The 25,927-nt window shown below is 39.9% G+C and overlaps 1 protein-coding gene across 1 annotated transcript in view; it reads right to left on the reverse strand.

Annotated features, from left to right (window-relative positions):
* Positions 1-5,796: 5,796 nt before the first annotated feature.
* Positions 5,797-25,927, reverse strand: part of LOC142415976 (BOS complex subunit NOMO1) — a 30,872-nt gene continuing 10,741 nt past the window's right edge. Inside the window, exons 14-31 of the mRNA XM_075514973.1 lie at positions 25,445-25,576; positions 23,958-24,094; positions 23,600-23,687; positions 22,638-22,701; positions 21,426-21,521; positions 18,759-18,968; positions 18,362-18,444; positions 16,606-16,765; positions 16,355-16,481; positions 15,601-15,714; positions 14,796-14,923; positions 14,068-14,209; positions 13,127-13,210; positions 11,689-11,799; positions 9,676-9,777; positions 9,338-9,457; positions 8,262-8,354; positions 5,797-7,326 (exon numbers count right to left, since the gene is read on the reverse strand). Of these exons, the coding sequence (XP_075371088.1) occupies positions 7,195-7,326; positions 8,262-8,354; positions 9,338-9,457; positions 9,676-9,777; positions 11,689-11,799; positions 13,127-13,210; positions 14,068-14,209; positions 14,796-14,923; positions 15,601-15,714; positions 16,355-16,481; positions 16,606-16,765; positions 18,362-18,444; positions 18,759-18,968; positions 21,426-21,521; positions 22,638-22,701; positions 23,600-23,687; positions 23,958-24,094; positions 25,445-25,576 (2,123 nt within the window). The 3' untranslated portion in view covers positions 5,797-7,194. The remainder of the gene's footprint in view (positions 7,327-8,261; positions 8,355-9,337; positions 9,458-9,675; positions 9,778-11,688; positions 11,800-13,126; positions 13,211-14,067; positions 14,210-14,795; positions 14,924-15,600; positions 15,715-16,354; positions 16,482-16,605; positions 16,766-18,361; positions 18,445-18,758; positions 18,969-21,425; positions 21,522-22,637; positions 22,702-23,599; positions 23,688-23,957; positions 24,095-25,444; positions 25,577-25,927) is intronic.

Consider the following 25,927-nt stretch of genomic DNA (forward strand, 5'->3'; position numbering starts at 1 on the left):
TACCAGTAAGGACAAATGCCTGCATTCAAGATTAAGTAGTTAAATTTATTGAATATTCATGTTTAATGAAGTACAGGATAAATCTCGTGGTTTTATTTTGGGTTTTGTGATGCACATGCAAATCAGATTCAGTACTGATGATATGAATCCGCCCATCTTCCCCCAAGACCTATGGGTATCTGTTGTCATTTCACATAGTTATTAGCAGTAGTATGTCTCTCTTTCTTGCTGTTTCTCCCTTCTGCAGTGCTGCAGTTCTGTAATGTACCATGTGGAAAGGGAGAAAAGAGATTTGTTTTGTCTTTTGCACAACACCTGAACTGCTCCATACATACGGGTCTCAGCCCAGGATCTGAATCTCCATGAAGCAAAGTGCCGGCTCGTAGAGCTGGAAGTTACACGCAGACAAATGAAAGTTAATTCCCAAAGCACCAATATCTCTTTTTGGTCACCTTCTACCCTGGCGCTCGCAAGAAATAAAAAGCATTGAAAGCAAAACTGTCGCAAAAAAATTGTCACAAAAAAGTCCATCCATACTATAAAAAGTGAAATTCATGGTCTTGTTTCCCATCCTTCAGTCAGTGCTCACTGCTCAGAACTGCCATGGCATCACTTACTCTATTCTCACACCTGAGCCACAGAGAGGCAAGAAAAAATTTACTGAGGGGAAAAGTAAAAACATAAACAGCATCACAGATAAGATTTATACAGCTATAAACATGAAAAGCAACATGTGAATATGTTTTTTTAAAACTTGTTTACTTTGTGAAGTTCTGACTTTATTGTATATCACCCATTCCACATCTGCTCACCGTGACTGGAGATATCACTGCTGGACTGCTGGACTGAGCTTTGTATGAGCACACATAGCCGCATGAATCCTTATTAATACAAGCTTACAAACCTTACAGAGCTTGTTTCAGAGCTGACACTTACTAGTTAAAGTTGGTCTTTCCTTCCCTTATGCCAGAAAGAACGACAGAGAGTCCCTTGCACTTGTACTCCACAATAGCACCAAGCCTCCCCGAGGATAATACTACTTACAGCTGGAGTGCAGAACAGAAGGGAAACACCATTTCTGATTTTAAATGCATAAGCAAATTTGCATCCAATTTCCATGCTTATTAAAACAAAATAATTTTTCTCTCTGCACATAAAGGGCTTCGCTCCTCTAGTGACAGAGAGGGCTGTTTCAGATGGGCTGGGAATCGCAGGTGCTGGTTAAACGTTGTCAAGCCTGTCTGTGTAGCACAAAACAAACAACCCAGGCCCCAAGCCTCCAGATGTGCACTTAGTGAACTCTTGAGGTCATCTGCTAAGAGAAATCATCCATGTCTGTCACACACCACATGTACTGAGGAAAGGGGAGAGCAGGGCCTGGGCAGCATCCCGACCCCTCCTTCTGGCCGGAGCAAGCCCTACGGTACAGAATGGAGCACATGGACGTGCTTCCGAATGACTGCTGTAGAAAAATCTTGAATGCAGCAAACGCTAGAGACCACAGACACAAAATAGTTCCTTTTCACATGTTTTACTTAAGCCCCTATTAGTTTCTTTTGTGCTTGAGAGTAGGAAGGCTTGGAATGGGAATTTGTTGATGGTTTAGCACAACCCTATGCTTTAAAAAAAAAAAAAAATAGTAGCTAGACTCAGTGTGATGAGAAATCTGTGAAGAAACTAGAGTCTTCATGATGGGGATTTAATTATTCTAGTATTGACAAAAATGAGAATTAAAGGAGGAATCAACCTGCTGACTTCCACAGGCAGTAAAAACAGGTTTATCTTTCACTGTTTATTGAGCTCTTAGGTATGATAAATTCACTAATGGTCTGGTGGGTGTTTAGTGCTTTATGATAATACATCATTGGGCTTAAAGTAATCATGGTCTTAGGCTATGAGGGTAACAAATAAGACTTCAGACAGCATCATGTTGCTAAGCTCAAATATTCCCAGAAAGATGGTGGGAGAGGAGGGGGGAGAACAAGGAAAATGTGATATTTAAAGCAAACAGAGTAAATAATGAGATCATGTTGATCCTAGTAATAGCAAACAGTTAAAAGTGATAATGGAAGTTACTGGAGTAAAGCAACAACATATCACATATAGACAGAAAGCAATTACAAAAGGTATAATAGAAAATTGAAAGGACAAGCTAGCTGATGTAAAAAGCTCACAAAAGCTCTGTAAAACATTCAAAGGGAAAAAGTTGCACTTGCTAATAATAATCCATGAAGGCTCAGGGAATGCTAATTAGCACAGAGCTGCTCTTCATTTGTACAAGGACGTATGGGCCTGTTCCAGGTTTAAATAAATGACTGAATGACAGAGACTAAACTCATTGGTGTTCTTTTAAAAGTAAAAAAAATTACAGAGTTCTGGCATCAGTCGATAATGCACCAGAAATAGATCTACTGGATTTTCAGAGACTTTCAGAGATTTTCTGAAGCCACCAATCTATCTGCAAGGAAAACATAACTTACCACATGTAATGTGAACCCACCACTGGGTGTGATTTGAGCTGATGCTGTTGTGCTCAGCTCGGGAAATTTGCTACCTTTCAAGCCTTTTCTACACCAGTCATTTTATTGCATCTATCTTTGCAAGAAGCCCAATTTAAATTACTTTCAGACTAGAAAAAAATAGAAAAACAGATACTGTACAAAGCAGGGAATACTGAATAGGAGGAAAATTAGACACCAACCATCTCAGGGTTCAATTCCACATTCAGCCTCAGCTTTTCTGGACAAGTCAGTTACTTAGATGTCTAGTAGGAGTTTCAAAGCCATCTTACCTTCAAAAGCCTCAGTGCTTAGTCCGTGTTTCCTCAGCACAGGGCTGAGAAGTGTACTCATTACTTATAAAATTGCTAATTCTACAGTTGCACTTTCAATATCAGAAGAACAAAATTCACACAAGGAAGAACAGCAGCAGGAACCAAGTTGCGGTCTCAGATGGGTGATGCTGAAGGCCCACAGTATTGCCTTGTTATTTTCACAGTACGGACATATTTGCTGATAGAAAGCAAAATATCTAAGGATAACACCATAGTATTGAACTGCCATATCAGAGGATGGCATGTTTGCTGTCAGCCTTGACTGAATTAATTTTCTTTTCTTTCTTTCTTTGGTGAGTTAGAGAAGTTGGCAAGGATCATAGCTAATCTGCTGTGTAAAAAGTAACCTGGTAGGAGGTGGGGAGCTTCAGTCAGTATGTCAGCACATGAAGCAGTAACGTTCATTTTAGAGATTTCCTCCTGAAATCCTATCCTCCATAGGCAGGGAAGCACCGAGCTGGCTGGCATGTTGGGCACTTCTCCCCCTGTTCGGCCCCAAATAATCTACAGACCCAATCTCACACTACATTACCATTTTTCCCCTACATGTTCTTAATTAAGAAAAACAAATGAACACTTAGCCCCAAGAATCTGATTCATACAACTACGTATCCTACATTAAATAGTGCAACTCAGCAAATATTATTTAGACTTTAAAAATAAACGCAACAAAGACTATTAACTATGAAGAAACCTGTGCTTCACCCTTGCTGAGAATGGTCATTTCTCTGTTTTAAGTATTTGTTTTCTTGCTTTTAAGCACATTTGTTTTTTAAATTGCTGTATCTTTATTTAACAACATTGTTGCTTATGCATCAAAAACACTTGTTCTTGGAATCTGACAGCCATCTGATAAAGATGATGCTTTAGCAACTAAGCTGAACCATCTATAAAGAAATTGTAAAATTCAATATTAATGATCCATTTCATTCTTAAACAATAGAATTCTGATGAGCCAACCAAATATATGTAATATTCATTGTTGCTTTTGATAGAAAAATCAAGTAACATGCAATGCCATCTTTATCCGGAGGGCCTTACTCTCATTTCCAACAGAATTCAGCCGTTTGCCCATATTTAGCTCACCAAGCAAATACATTAATCATTCTTTCACTATTGTGCTTGTGTTGTGGTTTAACCCCAGCCGGCAACTGAGCACCCCCCAGCCGCTCGCTCACTCCCCTCCGGTGGGATGGGGGAGGGAATCAGAAGAGTAAAAGCGAGAAAACTCGTGGGCTAAGATAAAGACAGTTTCATAGGTAAAGCAAAAGCCACACACACAAGCAAAGCAAACCAAGGAATTCATTCAGCACTTCCCATGGGCAGGCAGGCGTTCAGCCATCTCCAGGAAAGCAGGGCTCCATCACGCCTAACGGTGACTTCAGCAGCCAAACGCCATCACATCAAACGTCCCCCCCTTCCTCCTTCTTCCCCCAGCGTTATATGCTGAGCATGACACCATATGGTGTGGGATGTCCCTTTGGTCATTGGGGTCAGCTGTCCCAGCCGTGTCCCCTCCCAACTCCTTGTGCCCCCCCAGCCTCCTCGCTGGTGGGGTGGGATGAGGAGCAGAAAAGGCCTTGACTCTGTGTAAGCGCTGCCCAGCAGGGACTAAACCATCTCTGTGTTACCAACGCTGTTTTCAGCACAGATCCAAAACATAGCCCCATACTAGCTACTGTGGAGAAAGTTAACTCTATCCCAGCCAAAACCAGCAGAGCCTGCAAAAAAAGAATAGTAAAAACTGAACCTTGACAGTTTTCTAGTAGGAGTCAACATCTAAATGTTAGTCCCATTCTGCATTTATTCTCTGTATTAACATAAATTAATTAAAGATGCAACAAGCAGCTTTAACTGACATTTTCAATAGGAAATACTGAAAAGGCCAGTCCAACTGGTACTGAAGTCTCGGTTTTAAGAGCACAAAATCAATTGCAAACCTTAGATACGCAGAGCAAATGATGCCTAAATATTCAACTCGGAAGAGTACAGAAGGTAATCCTAAACTGAATCCACCATTTCTGCACTGAAAAGCACTGTAACGCAGTCACGCTGCATAAAGGAGATCCTCTAGAGCTATATGGTCTATTACATCAACAAGGCAGAGCTATCGCCACCGCAGGTCTGTGGGAGAAGGGCTGTGAAGACTGCAGAGGTACCAGCTACCACCCGCGTACCTGGGCTGAACAGCTGGAGGCAGGAAGAGTTTGCCCATGCAGAGCACCATGTTCATACAAATATTCCCTCCCAGTGCCCCAGTCAGACTGTTCATGGCTAGCGCACACAGACCTCGCTCTGTCCTCGCTTTATGCATGTGGCTCTGGGGATTTGAGAGACCACATTGCTGATTCTTCTGCTTGGGTCTGTGTATCTGATTATTGGTTTCTAAATATAATTGGAGATATTGATCTCTTGGCATTTAGTTCTGCTTTAGAAAATTATCTCATGCGTTAGTTTTCCCCACGTTCTCAAAGAGCACCATGACTTCTCTGCCAAGTGAGAAACTGCAAGCTACAATTTTTGTTAGGAATAAACACTTCAAAAGCAGAATAAACCTCAAAACACGGAGCTGGAAGCAAGTAGGGCACCAGTGCGCTGCAGAAGGCAAAGAAAAGAAAATTTTGAGACGAGACGTTGGGCAAATCCTAGGTTTAGAAGCAAGCATTAGATTAGCAAGCATTAACACTTTTTTTTTCTTTTTTATTAATAGCATTGCCAATGTTTAAGGTCAATCATCAGCAAGTCCCACAGTTCAGAGGTCAGAACACCTGGTACTCCCTCAAGGCATATGAACATGTGCATTTCTTCCTCATACATTCCCGCAAAGTAGCAATACCTTTCTTAACATTCACCAGCTTAAAATAAACATGTATTAAAAATGTACAATTTATTATAAGTCTTGCAACACTTTGCTTTTTCCCTATATATTTCATCACAGCAATATAAAATTCAAGGTCATTAAGTAGAGAGCATGACAGTTTATTAGAGCTTCATCTCAAACTCTGTACATACATGCTTTTTCAACATTCTTCATTTTTATTATGATCTTGATAGAATTTCCCTCAGAGAGATTAGAATGATCACCAAACGAAGTTTTAATTACTTAGGCCAATGCAGAATACCAACAAAAACAGCATAAAACCTTTAGCATCCAAATTTCTAAGAATGGTAGGGTTTGTAAGCTTAAATATTTAAATGTAAAGGGACTTTATTTCAAGTACTGTAAAAGAGAAACATTGCCACTTACTGGCAGTACCAATGTCTTTGCAATATTTGTAGGCAGTTATGTGCATCTTTCAAAAGCTCTATTAACCTTTATACTATTTGTCAATAAAAAGCCCCATTAACATTTAAACTGTGTATGTCCAACTGTCTACTTCAAACAAGAATCAAAAGATAGCCTGTAAGAAGCAGTTATTTATTACAGACTACATTATTAGGACTGTACATGTTGGAGATTCTGAAAAGCTCACATTTCTTAAAGTGAAAGAAAAAATTTTTTTAAAAGTAAAAAAAAAAAAAAAATATAATCAATCATCAATTGGCAAAAAGGCTGCACATAGCCTGAGCAGGAGACGTGACGCCACACGGGCAAATGGGTATCACTGACAACACAGTACAGCTTTGGAAAGAATAGTAGAACCAGCTGGAGCCACTTCAGGAATACTGGAGGTCTAAAGAGATCACACTGTATATGAAACTGAAATTTAAACACTGGTTTTGCAGTAGGATCATCAGAACTTACCTGACATTAACAATTTGTCTTCATTGGGCAAAAACTTGATTTTAATCAAAGATAACATAATCATTGGATAAGAGCTGAAATCACAGCTGTGCAGATGACAGACTCTTCAATCAAGCTGCTGAACTGGAATTGCCAAAGACATAATTCACCAATTCATGTATGTCCCCCAAAACTTTGTTTCAAGCACCACTGATTTAGTAAAATCCCTATGTGCTGCTTCTGTAAAGTGAGTATTTGAAAAGGTAAGGAAAAATGATCCCAAAATCTAGAGACTGAAAATGAAGTAAAGCAGTCTATTACCACTGCTTTTACAAATCATTAATGAAGACAGCATGACCTGTTCCACTGAAAAGAAAAAAAAAAATCATTGTCTTCAAGGATGGGAGATGCACTCACAGTGACAACAGAGGCATTCATTTCCTTACTTTACAACAAAGAAATCTATAGACTCCATAAAAAATTTACAACCAAAATGGAGCTAGTGTGACAAATGGTGCTCATGTAGCAACAACAAAAATGTAAAGTCCACAAATTCAACAAAAACGTATTTTAGTGGCTTTGCTTCCTCAGGCTCCAGTTTGACGGAGCACCACTTCATGCAATCATTCCTTTCATCTCACGTCCGTCTTGTCTTCTGTTTTTTCGTTTGTCTCTTTGCATCCTCTGAGCCACCCGTGTCAGAACCTGTCTGTCCAAGAGCACGTACTCCTTGCAGTCGAGTTGTCAGCTGTAGCAATAAGGGAATAAGCTGGGCAAAAAAAAAAAAAAAAAACCAGGAAGCAGCTTGTGATTACAATGGTACGTCGGGTCTGAATGATAATGCTCTTTAGACCCATGCATCCCCAAACAGAATCTAGTGCTTAAATGGCACCTCTACAAAGATATCAGAAAATGGCAGCAGATCTTGGGAAGGAATCAAACCAAACTTCTGGGAATTTCTGATAACCAAAACCTAAAATTATTGTCAGTAACTTTTTTTCCTGCAGTCATCTAGCCAAGAACAGCAGTTTGAGTCCTGAGTCTAGAAAATGCCTGCTATTTTCAGTGGAGGCACTTTTAGTGACACTGTAGAAAATCCTGGAGAATCCCACAATCTGCGCTGTCTTACCCATGTTTGAGAGGAAATCAAACTGCACAGACAAATTTCTTTTCTCTTATCAGCAAAACAGAAATCCAGTCATATCAGAGAAGACTAGAAGAGCATGGCTTGTTAACAAAGACAGAGGGGGTTATACAGTAGGTAGTTATATTCCTCTTGAGAGCTTTTCACCAGGGAGGGTGTAAAGCTGAAGAGACCAGACTCAATGACTTGCAAGATTTTTTTCCAGTCTGCTTGTTCCTGAAGCCAATAAAGTAATTATTTTCATTCCTATTATCACTGATTCTGGTTATCTGAATTTGAATGATGCTCTATTGGTTTTTTTTCCCAGAGCCATCAAATGAGAAGACAAAATTCAGAAGTGGCACAGGAACTCACCTTCACACTAAGTTTTTTTAAAAGAAAGTAATTGTCCAAAAACTTGGCTACATTGTGGCTCTTCTTAGAATGTGTCACATAAGGTGACTGCTGCCTGCGTCTCTGTCTGGATAACCACCTCAACAAACCCTCACTTAACACAGTATGAAGTATTCATTGATAGGACAATACTATTTGGATAAGACAAAAAAAACCTCATGACCTACCTTATCGTGGTTGTAACCAGCCAACAACAGAAGCAGAGTCAGCGGTAACGCAATGTAAGATCCTTGGGCAATATCTTGTTCAGGCAGCTTTCTCTGAAAACAGTGGGGACCATGGATTTTGGTTTGGGGTTTTTTTGGTTTGTTTTTTTTTTTTTTAAACAGTCATTTCGACTATGAAATCCCTCAGCTTTCAGCAACGTCAGCAATAGGACCACAGGGCACGTCCAGCCGTTCCCATCTGACTTCCTTCTAAGTGCTGCTCTAAGATTTACTTTACCTTCAACTTCAAAGCAGTCCCCTTGATCAGATTCACTCATCTGTTACCTTCTTCCCGGTGTCTGCTGTTTTTTAAATCTAATTCACTGATGGTCAGTCTCCACTTCACAGTCAACCTGGTGTGCTTTGATTTACCTGTCACATGCTGCCCAAACCTCTATGATCCCAATGATAATACTACAGCAACCACACTAGCACAAAATCTTTCAGGCACATCTGCATCCTTCATTTATAACTGCCATTTCATGTTTCCCTCATGTTTCACTGGCATCTGAGCATGCAGTGATGCAGTAAAGAAACAGATCATTTAAGTATCACAGAACGAACATTTCACTAAATTGACTGCACTGTTCAGAAGTGCAAGATGACACCTCTCTCAAGGGAGAAGTCTTCCCCTGATGTTAGTTTGAGAACCCCTCTGCTTTACCCTCTACTTCAGCTCCAATAAAAGTTCTCTTTTTGACCTGCTGATACTTCTTTCATATACATCGAAGGAATTCTGACAACAATCCTGTCTTTCTCCTTCAGTCACCAGTTACTACAACCTTTCAGTTGTGTCACGGCTACAACTCCTTCCTGAAGTCCTTGCCTGCCTCCCATAACATACCAGGTTATTACATCCCTGCCTGACGCCTTAAAAGTGCCCAAATCCAAATTCACTGTCACTGTAATGCCTCTCATAAACCTCTTTGTATTTACTTAATAGAAAGTTTGGCCAAGAGCACAAAATACATGCAGGCTATACTACCAGACATTGCTCTCAAGGTGAACATTTGAACATTTAAATATTTTGTACTTACAGTGGGACTGAAGATCAGTGTAATGTGTTTATGATATCCAATAGCAGTGAACGAAACTTGAGGCAGGGTGTAGTCATACTGTGATTTAGACAATGTAGAATCCAGGAGCACCACGTAATTCTATGGGTAAAAAATAGACTGCTACTGATGCTGTAGACTGAGTGTGAGACAAAAATTAGATTTAAAGGCAGAAGTCAGCTTAACAGGCTTCAAATCTTCTGAGACACTGGTCACTCCAGCATGAATATAGTACTGCAGACACACCAGAGATAACACCTCAGTGTCCTTAGGGGAAAAAATTAAAGTGACCTAAGCTAATTATTCAGCAATATTCTTACCTCTCCATCTCGGAGCAGTGGTGGGAAATGGAAAAACAGGGATAGGCCTAAGTTGACTGTATGAATTGGGTTGTCAAGATTTTCACTTCTGTAGAGCTTCACCTGTGACAGAAAGAAGAAAGCACAAACCAGGTATTTCTGAGCCTGCACCACAATAGATATTTCAGACATCCCACATCTTAAGGGATAAAAGCACTTCAAAATTCATCATGTGTTTTATAAACAGAAAGTTGTCAAGTAAGAACACCTGGAATTGTTCTAATCTAGGATGTGAAAAGTCACAGAAACAGTCTTTTTACAGAACTTTAGATAATTTATGAACAACAGATGTCTGACATTTTCACTTATCTAGTGTATTAAAAGTAGTCTGCACTGTGCATCAACCAAAACTGAGTAATTCTTTTAAATAATCCCAGCAGTTTCACAGGAATTTGCAGCTGGGGGTTGTTTCTAATTCTCAGACAGGCTCATTTTGCTTGATTTCAATTTCTCTACACTTATTTAACAAGCTAGACATCCTCAAGCTACAGAATAGGCCTGAAGTCCTCAGGAAATACAGTTTGCTCAGAAACCAGCATAATGAAAAGAGGATTATATCATAGTCTAAGAAGGCTGGTAGGGGCAGCAGCACCTCCTCACATGAGGCTGCCTGTACACACAAACATTTATCAGCCACTGCACCTCCTCCAGAGGACACAGTAAGCAAAGTGATGGTTTTTGTGGACCACTCTGAAGCAGGCTTCTAGCATCTATACCACTGTTTGTAAACCTCTGGATCAGATATTTGCCAAGACTTGGCTCTCCTTGCAGACACAGCCCAACTAAATTCTCATTGATTCTGGCCAGTGCTACCGTGGTTGCAGCTCCAATCACAGCTCACCAGAGTATTTCCAGTTGTTTCAACCAGCCCATGCAACCAGAAGGGACCAGACTGAGGTCAAAAAACTGCTCGCTTGTGTCTGTATCAAATCTTAGCACATCTTTCAAAGACAAAAATGTCTGCCTTGAAAGCAAGGGTGATCATATGCACCCATCAACAGCACAAGTGCATTACATGCAATGCAAGACCCCACCTCATATGAAACATGTACGGGCTTGGGTAACTTCCGTGTAATTAAATTTTGACATCGATTCCTATTTGCTTAGGCTGAACTGCAAGGGTCTAAATTTCCCCAGAAAGATACAAAGCTTGCTCAGGTGCTCTTCAGTAAGGTGATACATTTTCCCTTCACACCTGCTCTGAGTGTTGGATCCTTGGATGTCTCCCAAAAAAACCAACAGCTTAGCAATGAGACCTTGGCAGGTGAGATGCATAACAGACTAGTCTGAAAGAAGTCCAGGCACTGCATTTATATTTGTAGGTAACATTTCAAGAAGCTTTTAAACCTGAGGAATGGTACTATAACTCCTACCACACTAGCACCTCTTGCAGATACTTCCAGCATTTGCACCCTAAGCCAAAAGGATCACAGGTGTTTAGCAAGTTTTTTTCAGATCACAGTGTAGTCTTTTGAATTTTGAAAATTTCAGCTTTACTATTTGCCTCATGCTCTCTCTTATAACTGTACTTCTAAATTCGTGTGTCCTACGGTGTCGCTGCATTTACATGGTATCTTCTGGCTAGCAGACATGCATGTCAAACATTCCAGGTATTTCAGGAATTAATGCAGTTCTCTGATACAGAGGACTCATTTCACCCCTGGTGTCTTGCTCTCCCTACAGACAGGGCATCCCTAATCAGGGAAGCAGACCCAGAAATGCACAGGCCAACCTGAGAAAGTATTTCTTAAACATACTCCCATGAAAAATAGAAACATTAAAGCAAAGCAGTGAGGAACGCTGGAATCGTAATTCTATCTGGAATTGAAATTCACCTTCATTAAAGTATTAGTCATAATTTGAATTAAATGTGTGCTCTGGCTACTGAACAATTTCCAGTGACCCTACAAAAAAATAAAAAATTGGGAAACCAATGGCAAATACACTTGAAAAAGATGAAAGGCTTGAACTTACACATAATGTGGAGAGATATTCAGAAGATGTAATTACATTTCCACTTAAATCAAATTGATTAATTTGCCGGAACGCTATAATATTTACATCATCAATGTCACTGTTCCCAACCTGCAACATAAAACACAGTCATGTTTTTACCAACAGAGGAACAGTTAACAGAGGACAGTTAGCACAACACAAACATTGCTCATAATTTTAAACAAGAAGTGAATTTTGTTCTATACTAACCACATGGAAGCTTGAAGGCTTTCCAATTGCAAGTACTTTTCCTCCAGAGTGCACAGCTCACAATTAGACTTGTGCATTATCAGCACAAGGCTGATGGCATTAAGTTAAACTAAAAATGGAAGAAGTATCAAAAGCACGCATTATTTTGGCAGAGGCTGAGTTACATACACAGGACTGCCTGATGTCTAACACCGGTGTCAGTATTCTGCAACTGTGCTGAGAGATGCATATCACTACGCTATGATGTTTATACAGTTGATTAATGAGGAATATGCTCATATCATAATATAACCTGTTTCTAAATCTCTAATTTCTGTTTCTAAATCTGAACTCTGATCTGAATAAGAAAAGACATTTACTCAAATAATAACTACAGTAACAGACAGGTTATGGTTAGGCCAGGTGCCATATCAACAGTCTGGCACCACTGAGGCTGTATGTTTTTCCTGCACATGTCCTTCAAACGCTTCTCTCTCCTGGAGAAAATGGCAGGCTAGCCAGGATACTATTAGTACAAGCTACTGCATACAGCTGTCACTTGCAGTACCTAAACTTCGTACGATTTTCTGGAATTTGGGTTGCCATTCTCTTCCCCTTCCCAACCAGCAAGCACTCTTAGCAAGAAGACACTACGGACTTGAAAGATTTCTGCCCTTCTGTTTGACTGCAGAGGAGGGCACTCTGGTCAGGCGTGTGTCTGAGCTCAAATAATGACCATCTCCCACTGAAAAGTTCTGGACAACTAACGAAGGCTAATTAACCTTTGCTGGATGTCAAGAGATAAATGCGAAGCAACTAATCTGAATCTGTAAGGATGGAAGAATATTTAACAAGATTTCATCAGTTTTCAATTCAAAGCTATTATTACATTTTATAAAGATTTGCTAGTCTGAATGACAATTTCACCTGCATCAAGACTGCAGGATTTGGACCAAATAAAGCATTAACTAGAACTATAAATAAAGCGCAGCTAATGTGATTGTGAAAGAATCCTTTTCACTTGTTTACTGTTTGGGTTTTATCTTATTTCAGTTTTAAGCTATGGTGCTGACACACAATATGGGGCCCATATTTAGGGAGCTAACGTGCCGAAAACCACTTGTCAAAACAGAGTGCATTCAACTACATTGCTGTTGATAGAACAGACATAATACCTAGACAGATGCATTTCATATTTAAGTGATATTACAAAAAAAGAAAAAATTACCTCAATTGCACGATGCTGTGGTAAAGCTCTTTCAATGTGATCATTGCCTTCAGCTTTGAGTTGGACATGATACACACAACCAGGCTAAAAGCAATATTCAATGATAAATCCCAACACTGAATAATAGGTACTTTAATTTTAGAAGACGGTAAGAGATTTCATTTAAGATACAGCACCCAAACAGATCTAACTCTATCCAGTTGAAGTTTTCCTTATCCCAAATAGAAAACTTAACTCAATAACACCATTAGGGGTGTTTAGTGCCAGCAAATACAAAAGGCCTATCACAGAACTTTCACTAGTTTATTACATTACAATATTAAAAGAAATCATCTGCTGTGAAGTGTTTTAGCTAGAAAGAAAATACATTAAACAGGATTAAAACCTGATGAAATACTGCTTTCTACTTCAGCATAATTACTTACTCCATACATAGTGGTCCCAGAAATTCAGCTTCCATGTTTCCTGCAGAACAGCTTACTTCACATACATGCTGTACAATCAACATCATACATACACTAAATATCCTGCTAAAAATATGCTGTCACAGTATTTTCACAAGAAAAACTAAATGCTTCCCCAAATTCTTTTGCCTAAAAAAACTCCCTGCTATAACACCTGAACACTGCTGAACACCTGTTAGACACATTCAGTACATTGACCGGGGGCTCACGTCACGTCATGGGAACTGTTCAGTGTTTGTGGGAGACCATCACAGTATGCTGGCAGCAAGTTCCACAGACTTATACTAAAAGTTTTTTCCCTCTTTACTAGAATGAATGTTCACTACATGACAGCATAACACAGAGAGACTCAATGGAATCTGAGCTAGCAAACATGATGGGAAAACAGAAATCGGTAGCTAATTAATAAAACACATTTTATTGCTCCATTATCACACTAACATAAAAGTAAATGACAGAGAGCGTTCTAATCCTTACCAGAAGGCCACGTAGCCTGAATTTGCCCTCTTCATCAGTTATCGTGTCTTCTCCATAGATGCTACAATCCTTCTGCCCCACAGCTTCTACTGAGACTCCCTGCTCAGGCTCTCCATTTAAAGAAGAAACTGTGCCATAACAGCTAGAAGTATAAAGAGAACCAATTGCTACAGATGTGCAGATGCTGTTTTAATGCACATTTTAAAGACATTTTATTGTTATAACTGATGGGAAAAGTACTTAATATATTTAGCATAGCATGGAGAAGAAAAGGGGAATTTATAATGCATATGTAAAACTGTTTAAAGCATTAGAATTAGGTGCAGTTCAGAGCACAACTTTAGGAATCCAAGTTCCCTGACCATGAACAGCAGCACTTACCCCTGAGGGTAAGGAAAGGAAGGATCTTGAAGTCAGATGCCTGAATTGGTCTACCATCCCTGAATAGTCCTCTCCTGTCGCACTGGACATAGCACAAGCCACTTCCAGTGCCACTGACACAGTGCTTTCATAGCAATGTTTCTCCTTATAGTCCTGCCATCTGGGCTTACCTATATATCCACATGCATGAGAACAGGCTAAAAAAAGTACTTATACACAGCATAATAAAGTTAAATTGTGCCTTCAAAAGTACCCTCCAAACCTTCAGAGGTGTATCAGGAGAAAAGACACATTTTGCATCCTGATACAGTACGTAGCATTTTGCATGGCATTTCAGCTCTACTGACCTGTAAGCTGTTCTGTAACCAGTTATCCGAATTTTAAGATTCTGTCCTTCCTGCACTTCAATCATTTGTGATGATGGTTCAAAGCGAAACTCTTTCATCATGGGTTTAAAATAATACTGCCCTGGGCTCTGCAGAGAGGCATAAAACAAGCTGTTTACTGATAGTAACACAAAATTTCACCAACTCCAAACAATTATGTTTCTGCAAGAGCTCCCTAAAGAGCTAAAGTTCTCTGTCCCAACTGTAGGTTAAACTGGTTGGAAAATGTGAGCACTGAAAAACAGGGAGCACATTGGACAATAAACCAATGGAACTCCACCAGGTGATAAAGCCTGAAGAGGGAAAGGAAACTATGGCCCTAAAACCTTACCGCAAGACCTCAAGGACAAGAAAGTGGCCAGAAAAGAAAGATGTCTGCAAGAAAACTATTCAGGCATGTCTACACACATGTACAGATCAATAATCTAATTAGATTTCTTTCCTCTAAAGACTCTCAAATGATCATCAACAAATTGGCTTGTTTCATGTTTACAGACTGCAAATTAGTAACTGAGATCAATCAACATCATCTACTACCTGTTGGGGAGAAATCTCTGTCCAGGTTAGATTTCACATCTTTCACTTGCTAAGATTTTAAGTGCCGTCCACTCTGAGAAACCTACATCTCTCATTGTGGGTTATGATCTCAAAGGAGACCAATACATCCCCCCCCACTGAAGAGAGCCAATAGCATCTGCATTTTGGAGGGCAAAGTAACACAGCATCGGACATGCAGCCACATTCAGAAGAATCAATTTCCACTTACCAGATTGGAAAAAGTCAGCATGCCATTATCCTGTGTAAGGAGGTTGGACCGAAACACCCCTCCACTTAGAGACAAGAGAACTCCAGCAAGAGCCTGGTCATCCTCTGATTTGATCTATTTTTGAAAAAGCAATAGTTTTAAGTGTAAGCAAGGGTTGCTTTACGAACAAAGGTTCAATTCAGAAGCCCCTTACAGACTGCACAGATGTGCTGGCTCTGAGCACTCAGCTGTAAGCAGAAGAAAACTAGCCACATCTGCAGCGTATTCCCTCCTGCGAGACTGCAGGGCTACAGAAGCTTGTTCTCTCAACATCTGGGCAGTCACAGCTGCACATAGCATGTGCCACCAGAACAGTCATTCTCTATCACTTCATAGGACATGCTGGCGGCCAGAACAAAGTATCCCAAAGACTAGAACCAGGCACTAGTTGGACCAGACTGTACATGAAAAAATCACCTTGAGGGATAAAATTCATTAGGAGAAGGTGGTCCAACTCTACGAGAGCAAATAAAGCCAGTCTTTTGGACTGCAGGCTCTAACTTTCGCTCTATAAACCTTCCAAAATATCTTCTGCATGGCAAGTCACAGTCTACAACTAAACTCATCCACTGAGATTTGTTTCCCCATGACAAAATTATCCCCAAATCCCACACCCATTTGTGTTTGGCTGGGACACGTCGGTTAACTTTTTTGCCTGTCTAGCTCTAACTGCACAACACTATTCATTCAGAACCCAAAGTGTTTAGAACATTACCTCAAACGTCACCCCAGCAAGAGCAAAAGCTCTGAAGTCCCCAACTGTTCCTTCTACTGCAGTCAAAACGAACCCTTCTTTCTGAGCAGTGACTGTATATTCCAAGTCACTGTGGAGTGGCCCAACACTTTAAATAAAAGGAAAGAAGAATTCATTTTAAGAAAAGCACTTGGATATCACACGCATGTTGTCAAGTCACCACTGCACTTTAACTAAAGAATCCAAAAGATGAAAACAAACCTGTTAATTACCTGTAAGCACCTTTGTCATCTGTGAAAACTGTGATGAGCGGGGAAGTTTCTCCCTTTTCACCAATGACAATCTCAACACCTTCCAATTCAGGATGAATTCGCCCTTCCAGAAATAAGCCTGCTTTTCCATGAATCTCTATCAGCTTGCCTGGACAACTCTCTTGGTCATTGCAAAGGGGATTTAAAACAAAAAAGAAATACACTCACCATTCTGTCTTACATCAAGAGTTTAACTGCTTCCAAAGTGATCAGCTGATGTTCTTTTACCTTAGAAAAGGAGATCAACCCACACAATTCTATGGCCTCTCAACAGATCTTAAAACATCTGAACATTCACAAAATCAATAACTAAGTTCCAAAGCCATAAGCACATCTCCAAAAAAAACATTCGGGATTTGCTAAGTGCTTTGAGGATTCATTAAGTTATATATACTGCAGCCACAGGGAGAAGTATTTACACTGAGATATTACACTAAGCTTTGACAAGATTTTTTTAGATCAGGTCAGCATATGTTGTGTTCAATGACATAAGTAAAATTTTATTCCCCTTCCCCTCCAATGTATTTAGAATGTGCACAACAAAGAGGCACATAAAAAGGGGTACCTAACATTTTCTAGTGATTTCAAACAAAGTATATTCACTTGGGAACCCAAGGGCAAGATGGACACTGACTTAACAAGCAGCATCAACTGACTGATGATAACCCTGACAATTCTGAAGTTTACTTTTTTGTGAGTATTTTTATTATTGTAATTTACTACAAACAAAACTTAACAGAAACTTGAATTTCGTAACAAACTCAGAATACAAACATTGCTTTTGCACAACTCTTTTTCTAGACAAGAGTAATATGAACAATTCTGAGAATCTGGTGTAGTGTCCAGAAATCTAGTCCTTCCTCTTGTGCCAGGTGGTCTTTCAGCACTTGGAAGCATATTCTGCTGATAAAAACTGTACTTGCACCCTCTACCAAATACCCATGTTTACAAATTCCAGAGTGAAACTGGCCCAAAGAAACAGCTGCAATCAAAACTTTCCTAACATTACCTTTGAAGAACTATTCATATGTGTCCTGGTTTGGGCTGGGATAGAGTTAATTTTCTTCCTAGTAGCTAATATAGTGCTATGTTTTGGATTTAGTATAAGAATAATATTGATAACACACTGATGTTTTGGTTGTTGCTAAGAGGTGTTTACACTGGTCAAGGAGTTTTCAGCTTCCCTTGCTCTGCCAGGCGCACAAGAAGCTGGGAGGGGGCACAGCCAGGATAGTTGATCCAAACTGGCCAAAGGGCTATTCCATACCATATGACCTCATGCTCAGTATAGAAACTGGGGGAAGTCAGCCGGGGGGCAGCGATCGCTGCTCAGGGACTGGCTGGGCATCGGTCAGCGGGTGGTGAGTGGTTGCATCACTTGGGGTTTTTGTGTATCGTCGTCCTCCCCATCCCCCCCCCCCAGGTTTTGTTCCTCTCTCTCTCTCATTATTTTCCTTTTCATTACAATTTTTTATTGTTGTTATTATTATTATTTTATTTCAATTATTAAACTTTTCTTATCTCAGCCCACGAGTTTTCTTACTTGTGCTTTTCCAATTCTCTCCCCCATCCCACCAGGAGGGGGGCAGGGTGAGCAAGCAGCTGCATGGTGCTTAGTTGCCAACTAGGGTTAAACCACGACAATATGTTCATCCATAAGGATACATTTCTGCCTTAAAAATCTACTCCTTTCAAACTAGATTTTATTTATATTTACCTCCACTAACAACTGTTTCCACATAAGGCGGGTAGAAAAGCAGCTCTTTTGATGATGGTGTCACAGTAATTTTCTCTCCAGACCTATAAAACACAAATAAGATACAATTAGAAGAAAATGGAATTAGCAGCTCTCATTCTCAATATGCAGTAGAACAGAGTACTGCATATTGACCCAAGAACCCATCCAAATACCCCAAGGAAAAAATATCAACAATAACCTAAGCAAAATTTCTATCATGTGATACTAGTTTCCATTTCGCTGACAGTCAACAAGAACAGGCACAGGTACCCATACAGCAGCTCTTTCCTATATGGAATATATCACTATTCTGTTTGGTAGAAACACCCGGCAATGGTACAAAGAATACATCTTGTCCATTGGAGCTTGGTATTACCTTGCCCAGTATGAAAATTCATATAAGAATGGTCCTTGGAGTTCCTCCACCATTTCTTGCACTGGTGGCTTTGTTCCTTCCTCCTCCTGACCCTTCTTTTCTCTCTCCTGTCGGCGGGTCTCAATTTCTGCCAGCTGCTGCTCCCTACGTAACTCCTGTACAGATTTCAGGGGCCCTAAAACTAAGGCAGGTTCACTGTCAATGGATGACCTGAAAACATGGAGGAGAAAACAAAATCATCTCCTTTCATATGGAGGGATAAGAGCTTGTTATATCTGTTAATTACTGCCTTTATACCCCACCAGACAAGTCCCAGGATTTTTTTTTTAAATCCATTCCTTTTTAATTCTGCTATTTATTCCAAGCATAACTAAAACTTTTAACCTCCATATCAATCAGTTACTACTAGAAAGGCTCATTCATAGGGACTACAGGTAACCTACCTGGTCTAGCAGGAAAGGACCTACTTGCAACTCTCACAAATTCTGCCCCATCATGCTATAACCATTCAAGGAGTTACGTCCCTGTTGCCTCCTCCTCCCCTCTGCCATGCCTCAGCATCCCACTGCAGAGCCAGTGCCACATGCTTACATCTCAATCACTTTGCAGAGTCCAGCATCTTAGCTTAGCTTAGGTTTTGGTAAGCAGAGAGTCTTGATTTTGCACCAAGTACCAGACACCAGCTCTGCTGCAGGGGCAATAACCTCCCACAGAAGCACTGACAAGCCAGCAGGAGTGCTAAATTCTTAAGCCAAAGGACCAGTTTGCAAGGGTACCTTTAACAAAGCCCTAAACTAAAGGAGAAAGGCTGGAATTCCAAATCTGAGAACAAGCTTAATACAAAAAGGATGAGTTATACAAAATAAACAAAAAGACTAGTAAGCTCACTTATTTTTTCAGTACTAGGAACTTTCCCTCAGAACCTACCTCTCAGGAGTAGAGCAAACAAGGAGAAAGTAAACTTCTATCACAAATAAATATTTCCAATAGCTGGCAATTCCCAGAAAAAGCTCTGAGTTCTAACCTACCTGCCCTATACATTTGAACTATCCAGCTATCTTGTCACTGTCCACTGAACAGATTGCTAGATAAGTTTAACTAAGTTCTTTAAATCAGCTCAGAACAATGCATCTCATTTCACTTTCCCTAATGTTACATAGTCTCCAACCATCCTTTGTATCTTGTCTTCTGTCCTTCTACAATAGTCTGAAAAACTGTCGCAGAACATTGCAAAATTCTCTATGAGGAGTGAACTGAAATGATCACAATTACTTTTCCTACAACCACTTTAGATTATCAGGATAGTTCCATCTCCTGCTTCAGTCTTCACCTATCTTCTATTGTGTCTTTTTTTAAGAGAAACAGACACTATTGCTCTATCACACTAAGTTTCATCAAGGCTTTAAGTTCTTTCTCTGCAGTCCAGAGACAATACAAAAATGAATCAAAAAATTTTGTGTGTCTTAAAACCTATTAAAAATCTGTACAGACATGCACACAGTCTCATGATATTAATAATAAATTACTACAGTCTCACTTTTCAAACATAACAAGCCATCATCAAAAAATGTTAAGAATCAGCTTTATTTTTGGTTGGGTTGGGGGTTTTTTATTATTAACTGAAAGTTAACAGGTCACCACCATGGATCTGGTACACAAGCACAGACTTTTAAGAACAACTGTCTTGCTTTTAAATCCAGAGCTGTTCCTTTTATGTTGATAGCATTTCACAAATTGGACTTTGGCTGAAAAGCTTCACGCAGGCTTGAACAGAGATGGTCTCTAGCAACTGAGCTGCCTTCAAAGCACTTGCCAAGTCTCAAAAAACCCAACCAGCCTAGAAGGTCGGTATAATATTCACCTCCTCACTAAGTTGTTTTTAAAATCCTAATGGCTCTCTGCTATCTCAATGTTTCTTTTCCAGCTGCTGTAGCTGCCCAGTAGTTGCAGTTATAGGTTCATTAAACTCATGGAACTTGAGGCAATGCTCTGCAGGTAATTTGTTCTCTGAAAAGATGTTTTCTACACTCAAAAAGTTTGAGAACCCATAGTCTAGAACAAGTGGACATCAGCAGAGCATTAATAAAGCACTCATCATTATCAGACACTTCCAGGCAGATCTGGCACCTCATACAATTAAAGCTGTTCACAAATCAGTGCTCCCTAGTGAGCTGTCTGTTCAGCTAAACATAAATTGGCGCATTAGTGTGTAATCACGCTGCATGGTTTTCCTTTTATAACCCTCTTCACACCAGTAACAATGCTCTAAAGCAGCAGATTCTCATTCTGAGGAAACAAAAAAGGAAAAAAATAGATGCCAGTGTTAAAGAGCTCAGACCTAAGCTAAAACAATAACCTCTGAATTCTGAAATTTCAGTTCATTGAAGTGTATAAAAACTCAGAAAATCATTCCTTTTTACCATGACACACAGGTAGAAAGGGGCTATATTGAAATGAACAGACAATGTTCAAAATGAGGGCTGGGAATTATTTTTCTGTCTACAAAGAACTCAAAGCACAGCTTAGCATAAAAACCTCTTGCAGTCTAGAGTTGGATGCCATCCCCTTAGAAAGCAGCCACTGCGGTATTAAAACCAGAGTAAAACTTTATGAGAGAGATGTCTTTTTCTTCCCCTTTTTATAGCCCCAAGATTTCTTTGTTCTTACTTAATGGTAATAGTCACATCCATCAGTTTATCTGTTACAATTGTGCCAAGGACATGGTGTCGAACTGCAGTGAGCGTCAGTATACTAGGAGAGGACCTGTAAATCAAAGTAACGAAGAGATGAATTCAAGGTGCCCCTCCTAAGGAAAATAACCAAATCTTATTTAGCAGAGTTTGTGCTCTCATTCCTAAGTTTGAAGTGCTTTATAAAAGACGATATACAAATTACACAGCAAAGCTGTAGTGCTGAGATGATAGCATATTGGAAAGGGAGCATTTTCCAGCTCTGAACCCCAAACCACTGCATAACATTGGCAAATCAATTCCTTCCTTTGTGTCACCTGCTTCCTCTCAAGCTACTGCTGATTTAATTGATTTTGTACATACAATCCCTTTACACATAACAGAAAGACACTCAAAAGTTTGTCATATTAGACATAGTTCACCAAGATCCCCCAAGTCTAACGGTGCTTTGCTGCCAAAAGAGGGTTTCTGCTTCTATCCATTCACTCACTTTGTGCTGGCTCTCATGTTTAGCACATCTCTCTTTGAAGTACTTTTAATTCACTAACACAGCAGAAAAGAATCAGATTTTAATGCTGAATTCATTTTCTGCCATGTTAATGAATTAGAAGTAGTCCAGGAGCAGAAATCCTCTTTTTGGAAGCAAAGAGCCATTAAGCACATTGCCAGACGATAACCTATAACTAATAAAACATGGCTGACTTAGGAAGATCAGTACTGCTTACTTGTGATTAGGGTGAATATTTATTCAGCTTGCAAAAATCGGGGTGAACATAATCAAATTAGCACAGAGTCATGGCACTAGGGACATACAACGATGGTATATGCCTCCCAGTAAACTTACTATCCTATCCTTTGCATTTCAACTCTCACAAGTGATCAACAGTTTCCACTGAAATATCTCTGCTTTGTTACAAAGCAAAACCAACATTAAACAGACAGAAGGCTGACAAAAATATCCATTTAGAGTAGCAAAGGCATCTTTAAAGCCTATCATCAGTTCATTTTTTTTTAAGACTAGAAAGGGCAAGAGAACACATCTGATACACTTTGCTAAAGCTTCCCTCTATTGGTTAGAGAGAGTCATAGCAACACATCCTGAACTGCTGAAAGAAAGCAGCTGCAGCAGAAGAAAGCTTTATGAAAGCATACTGATAGGCTTAAGATCAAAATCAGATTTTGCTCTTACGTGTCATAAGTGTAATACTCATGTTCAAACTGGTGGCAGGAACGTGGGGTCACTTCATATACACCTGTAAACATTAAGTCAAAGAATGATCCGCTGAAAAAATTCAACCTTACTGTGTTGGCTGAATTCTCAAGATCACATGAGACCTGAGGTATAGAAACAATTACAAAATTTGACTATATATCTACTGCCTTTCACATAGACACTTGTAAATTAATTCACCTCTGTTCAGTCATAGATCACAACTGGAAGCTGTGCAGTGTTTCTAATGTACACTGATATAAAACACAATTAGGCATCACTATAGATAAACGTAATTACAAACACAACAAACCAAACAAGCTCAGAAGTAACCTGTTATGGTCCCATAGCTGACACCCTTTGACTGATTATAGAACCACTGTATTATTCTATTGTGAATGAGACCGCTGGCTCTAAGGATGAAATGTTCAAAGCTGAAAACCGAATCAAGACCAAACATATTTGTTAACTGTTTTGCTAAGGGGCCATAACAGAGAATTAGCTCCAAAACATTAAAAGGAGGGGGGGGGGGGGGGGGGGGGATCTAATTTTAAAACATTCTTTTTTAGATTATATATATAACCCTGTGGTATTTTTAACAGTTATCCCTCAAGAATCCTGTATTGAAATGAAACTTCATTGAAACCCATATGAACAAGATTATTTTAACATGCTCTTCATTCAAAGATCAAAGCCCATCACCAAATAAAAAAAAAAAATTATTTTACTTCTGGAATCTGTATTCAGGTGAAGGACTAAACAGTAGGAGAATTCTAAAAACTTAGAACAGAGCATTTATATACAGATATAAATAAAACAATGCCTCTCAGAAACCACAACTTGGTTTTGTTTGGTGTTTGTTTGGTTTTTTTTTTAATTCCCAGCAGTATTAGTTGACTGGTTCTTTTTCATTTTTTAAACTGACATTTTAGAGCTGTTACCTGGCTTTGAAAGACAGAATCTATTAACTCCTTTGGACAGGTTATAAACACCAACATTCTCTGGTCCATTTCCATCCTGATAAAATTCCTGTGAAGCCACAATACAATTCACTATTAGTAACTACTAAACAACAAAATGAAAACAGTATTTCCCTAAAGATACATTAATGCTTCTCTTTTATAGCAGCACAGGACCATTTTACCAAATCTAAGAGACAAATCTCAAAGCACTCTAAACATCAACGTTGCTGTGCTATATGAGTCCCTGGCAACATGAAAAAGCCTTGATTCCAAGCATCACCCAACCTACCTACACAAGTTCATTAAAAGAATACAAGGACGTTTGTTACCTACGTACCAGTGTAATTGCATGAGAAAGAGAACACCTCAGCATATATCCAGTCTGCCTGAATTCTACTCCCGAAACATCTTCCTCCATGACTTCCAACTCCAAGGACTTATTCTTCCAGCACCAGTCTTCATGTACAATGCTTACTAGAATACACACCACACAAAGCACTTTAGCAATGTAAAACTGTGTGAGTAAGGGCAGGTTTTGTGGTATACAAAGCTTGTATCACTCTGTCCTGGTTTCAGCTGAGATAGAGTTAATTTTCTCTATAGTGGCTGGTATGGGGCTATGTTTTGGATTTGTGCTGAAAACAGTGTTGATAATACAGAGATGGTTTAGTTGTTGCTGCACTGGTCAAGGACTTTTCAGCTTCCTGTGCTCTGCCAGGTGCAGGAGGAGCTGGGAGGGGACACAGCCAGGATAGTTGATCCAAACTGACCAAAGGGCTATTCCATACCACATGACGTCATGCTCAGTATATAAAGCTGGGGAAGAGGAAGGAAGGGGGGACATTTGGAATGATGGCATTTGTCTTCCCAAGTAACCATTACGGGTGATGGAGCCCTGCTTTCCTGGAGACGGCTGAACACCTGCCTGCCCATGGGAAGCGGTGAATGAATTCCGTGCTTTGCTTTGCTTGCGTGCGCGGCTTTTGCTTTCCCTATTAAACTGTTCTTATCTCAACCCTCGAGTTTTCTTACTTTTGCTCTTCCAATTCTCTCCCCCATCCCACCGCGGGGGGAGTGAGTGAGCGGCTGCGTGGTGCTTAGCTCCCGGCTGGGGCTAAACCACGACACACTCCAACTTCCCTGACAATAATCTTCAAAGCCAGATACACAACGACTGTGGTAACAGACCTGGCTCACAGCACTACAGCATCACCAGGAATCAAGCACATCTTGTAACAGAAAAGCTATTATAAAAAGGAATAATGAAGTCTGGTCACCCTGGAAAGTTATGCAATGTGTACTACCATTGTGATAGTCAAAGAAGCCTAGAGGACATCAGAACCTAACTCCAATTTCAGCTGGCAGAAAGATGTTCTGACTCACGTATAAAAAGAGCGATCTGTATATACTCCTTCTACACCTTTCCCTGGAAAACAACTTATTTTCATAGTAGGCCAAGGCAGGCTGGCCAAAACACATACTGCTCTTAGGAGAGGTACTCTGGAAGCAGAAGAACTAGGGTGTGCCCCTGTTCTTAGACCTGGGACAAGTCAGTTCATGATAAAGCCCTTTTTCCTCACGCCAGCCATGTAGACCCTAAAACTTAGGGGAGCAGTTACCTGTAAGCTGACAAAAGGGTTAAACATACAACATTAAGAAAACTTGAGGCACTGTTATACAGTATTTTTCCAGATTCCCTCAAGTTTCAGAACTAGTTCCGTGTTGGGCATACTGTAAATGGCATCCATAATAAAAGAAGTATACAGACTAAGTCACAAATTTAGCTACTAAGGTAACACTTCAAACAGTTCCCCATAATCCTACCTTTGTATTTGCCAGGTAGCACATTTTCAAATGTGAAGGTTACTGAGTCCATGTTTCCAGAGAGCTGCAGGTTGCGTTTTTCACCCTGGCGACTCACAGACTGTAATGTCACCATCAGATCACCACAAGCATCTGTGCCGAAAAGACAGCAGAAAATGAGACTGCATTCTGGCCTGCCAGTTTTGCCTCCAAAACCCCCACTCCAAGCAAGCTTCATGTGTACTAAGATTAAAATTATTACTCTCTTCCAGTAAAGAACATTTCCAATTAAAACTCTTACCCTTATTTCTTAAGCACATGTTTACCACTGCTTTTTTGCATTGAGAAAGTTCGAGACTGTTAAACATATTATCTAATGGCAAGTAACAACCAGAGGCCAACATTAAATCCCTGAGACCACCTTGCTCTGCAGAGACTACAGGGCCCAGAAAACACCTGAGAGACAGAACACCAAGTGCAGAGAGGATTCAGAGAGGAAAAAGG

The sequence above is a fragment of the Mycteria americana genome, chromosome 12, assembly GCF_035582795.1.
Source record: "Mycteria americana isolate JAX WOST 10 ecotype Jacksonville Zoo and Gardens chromosome 12, USCA_MyAme_1.0, whole genome shotgun sequence".
Taxonomy (NCBI): Eukaryota; Metazoa; Chordata; class Aves; order Ciconiiformes; family Ciconiidae; genus Mycteria; species Mycteria americana.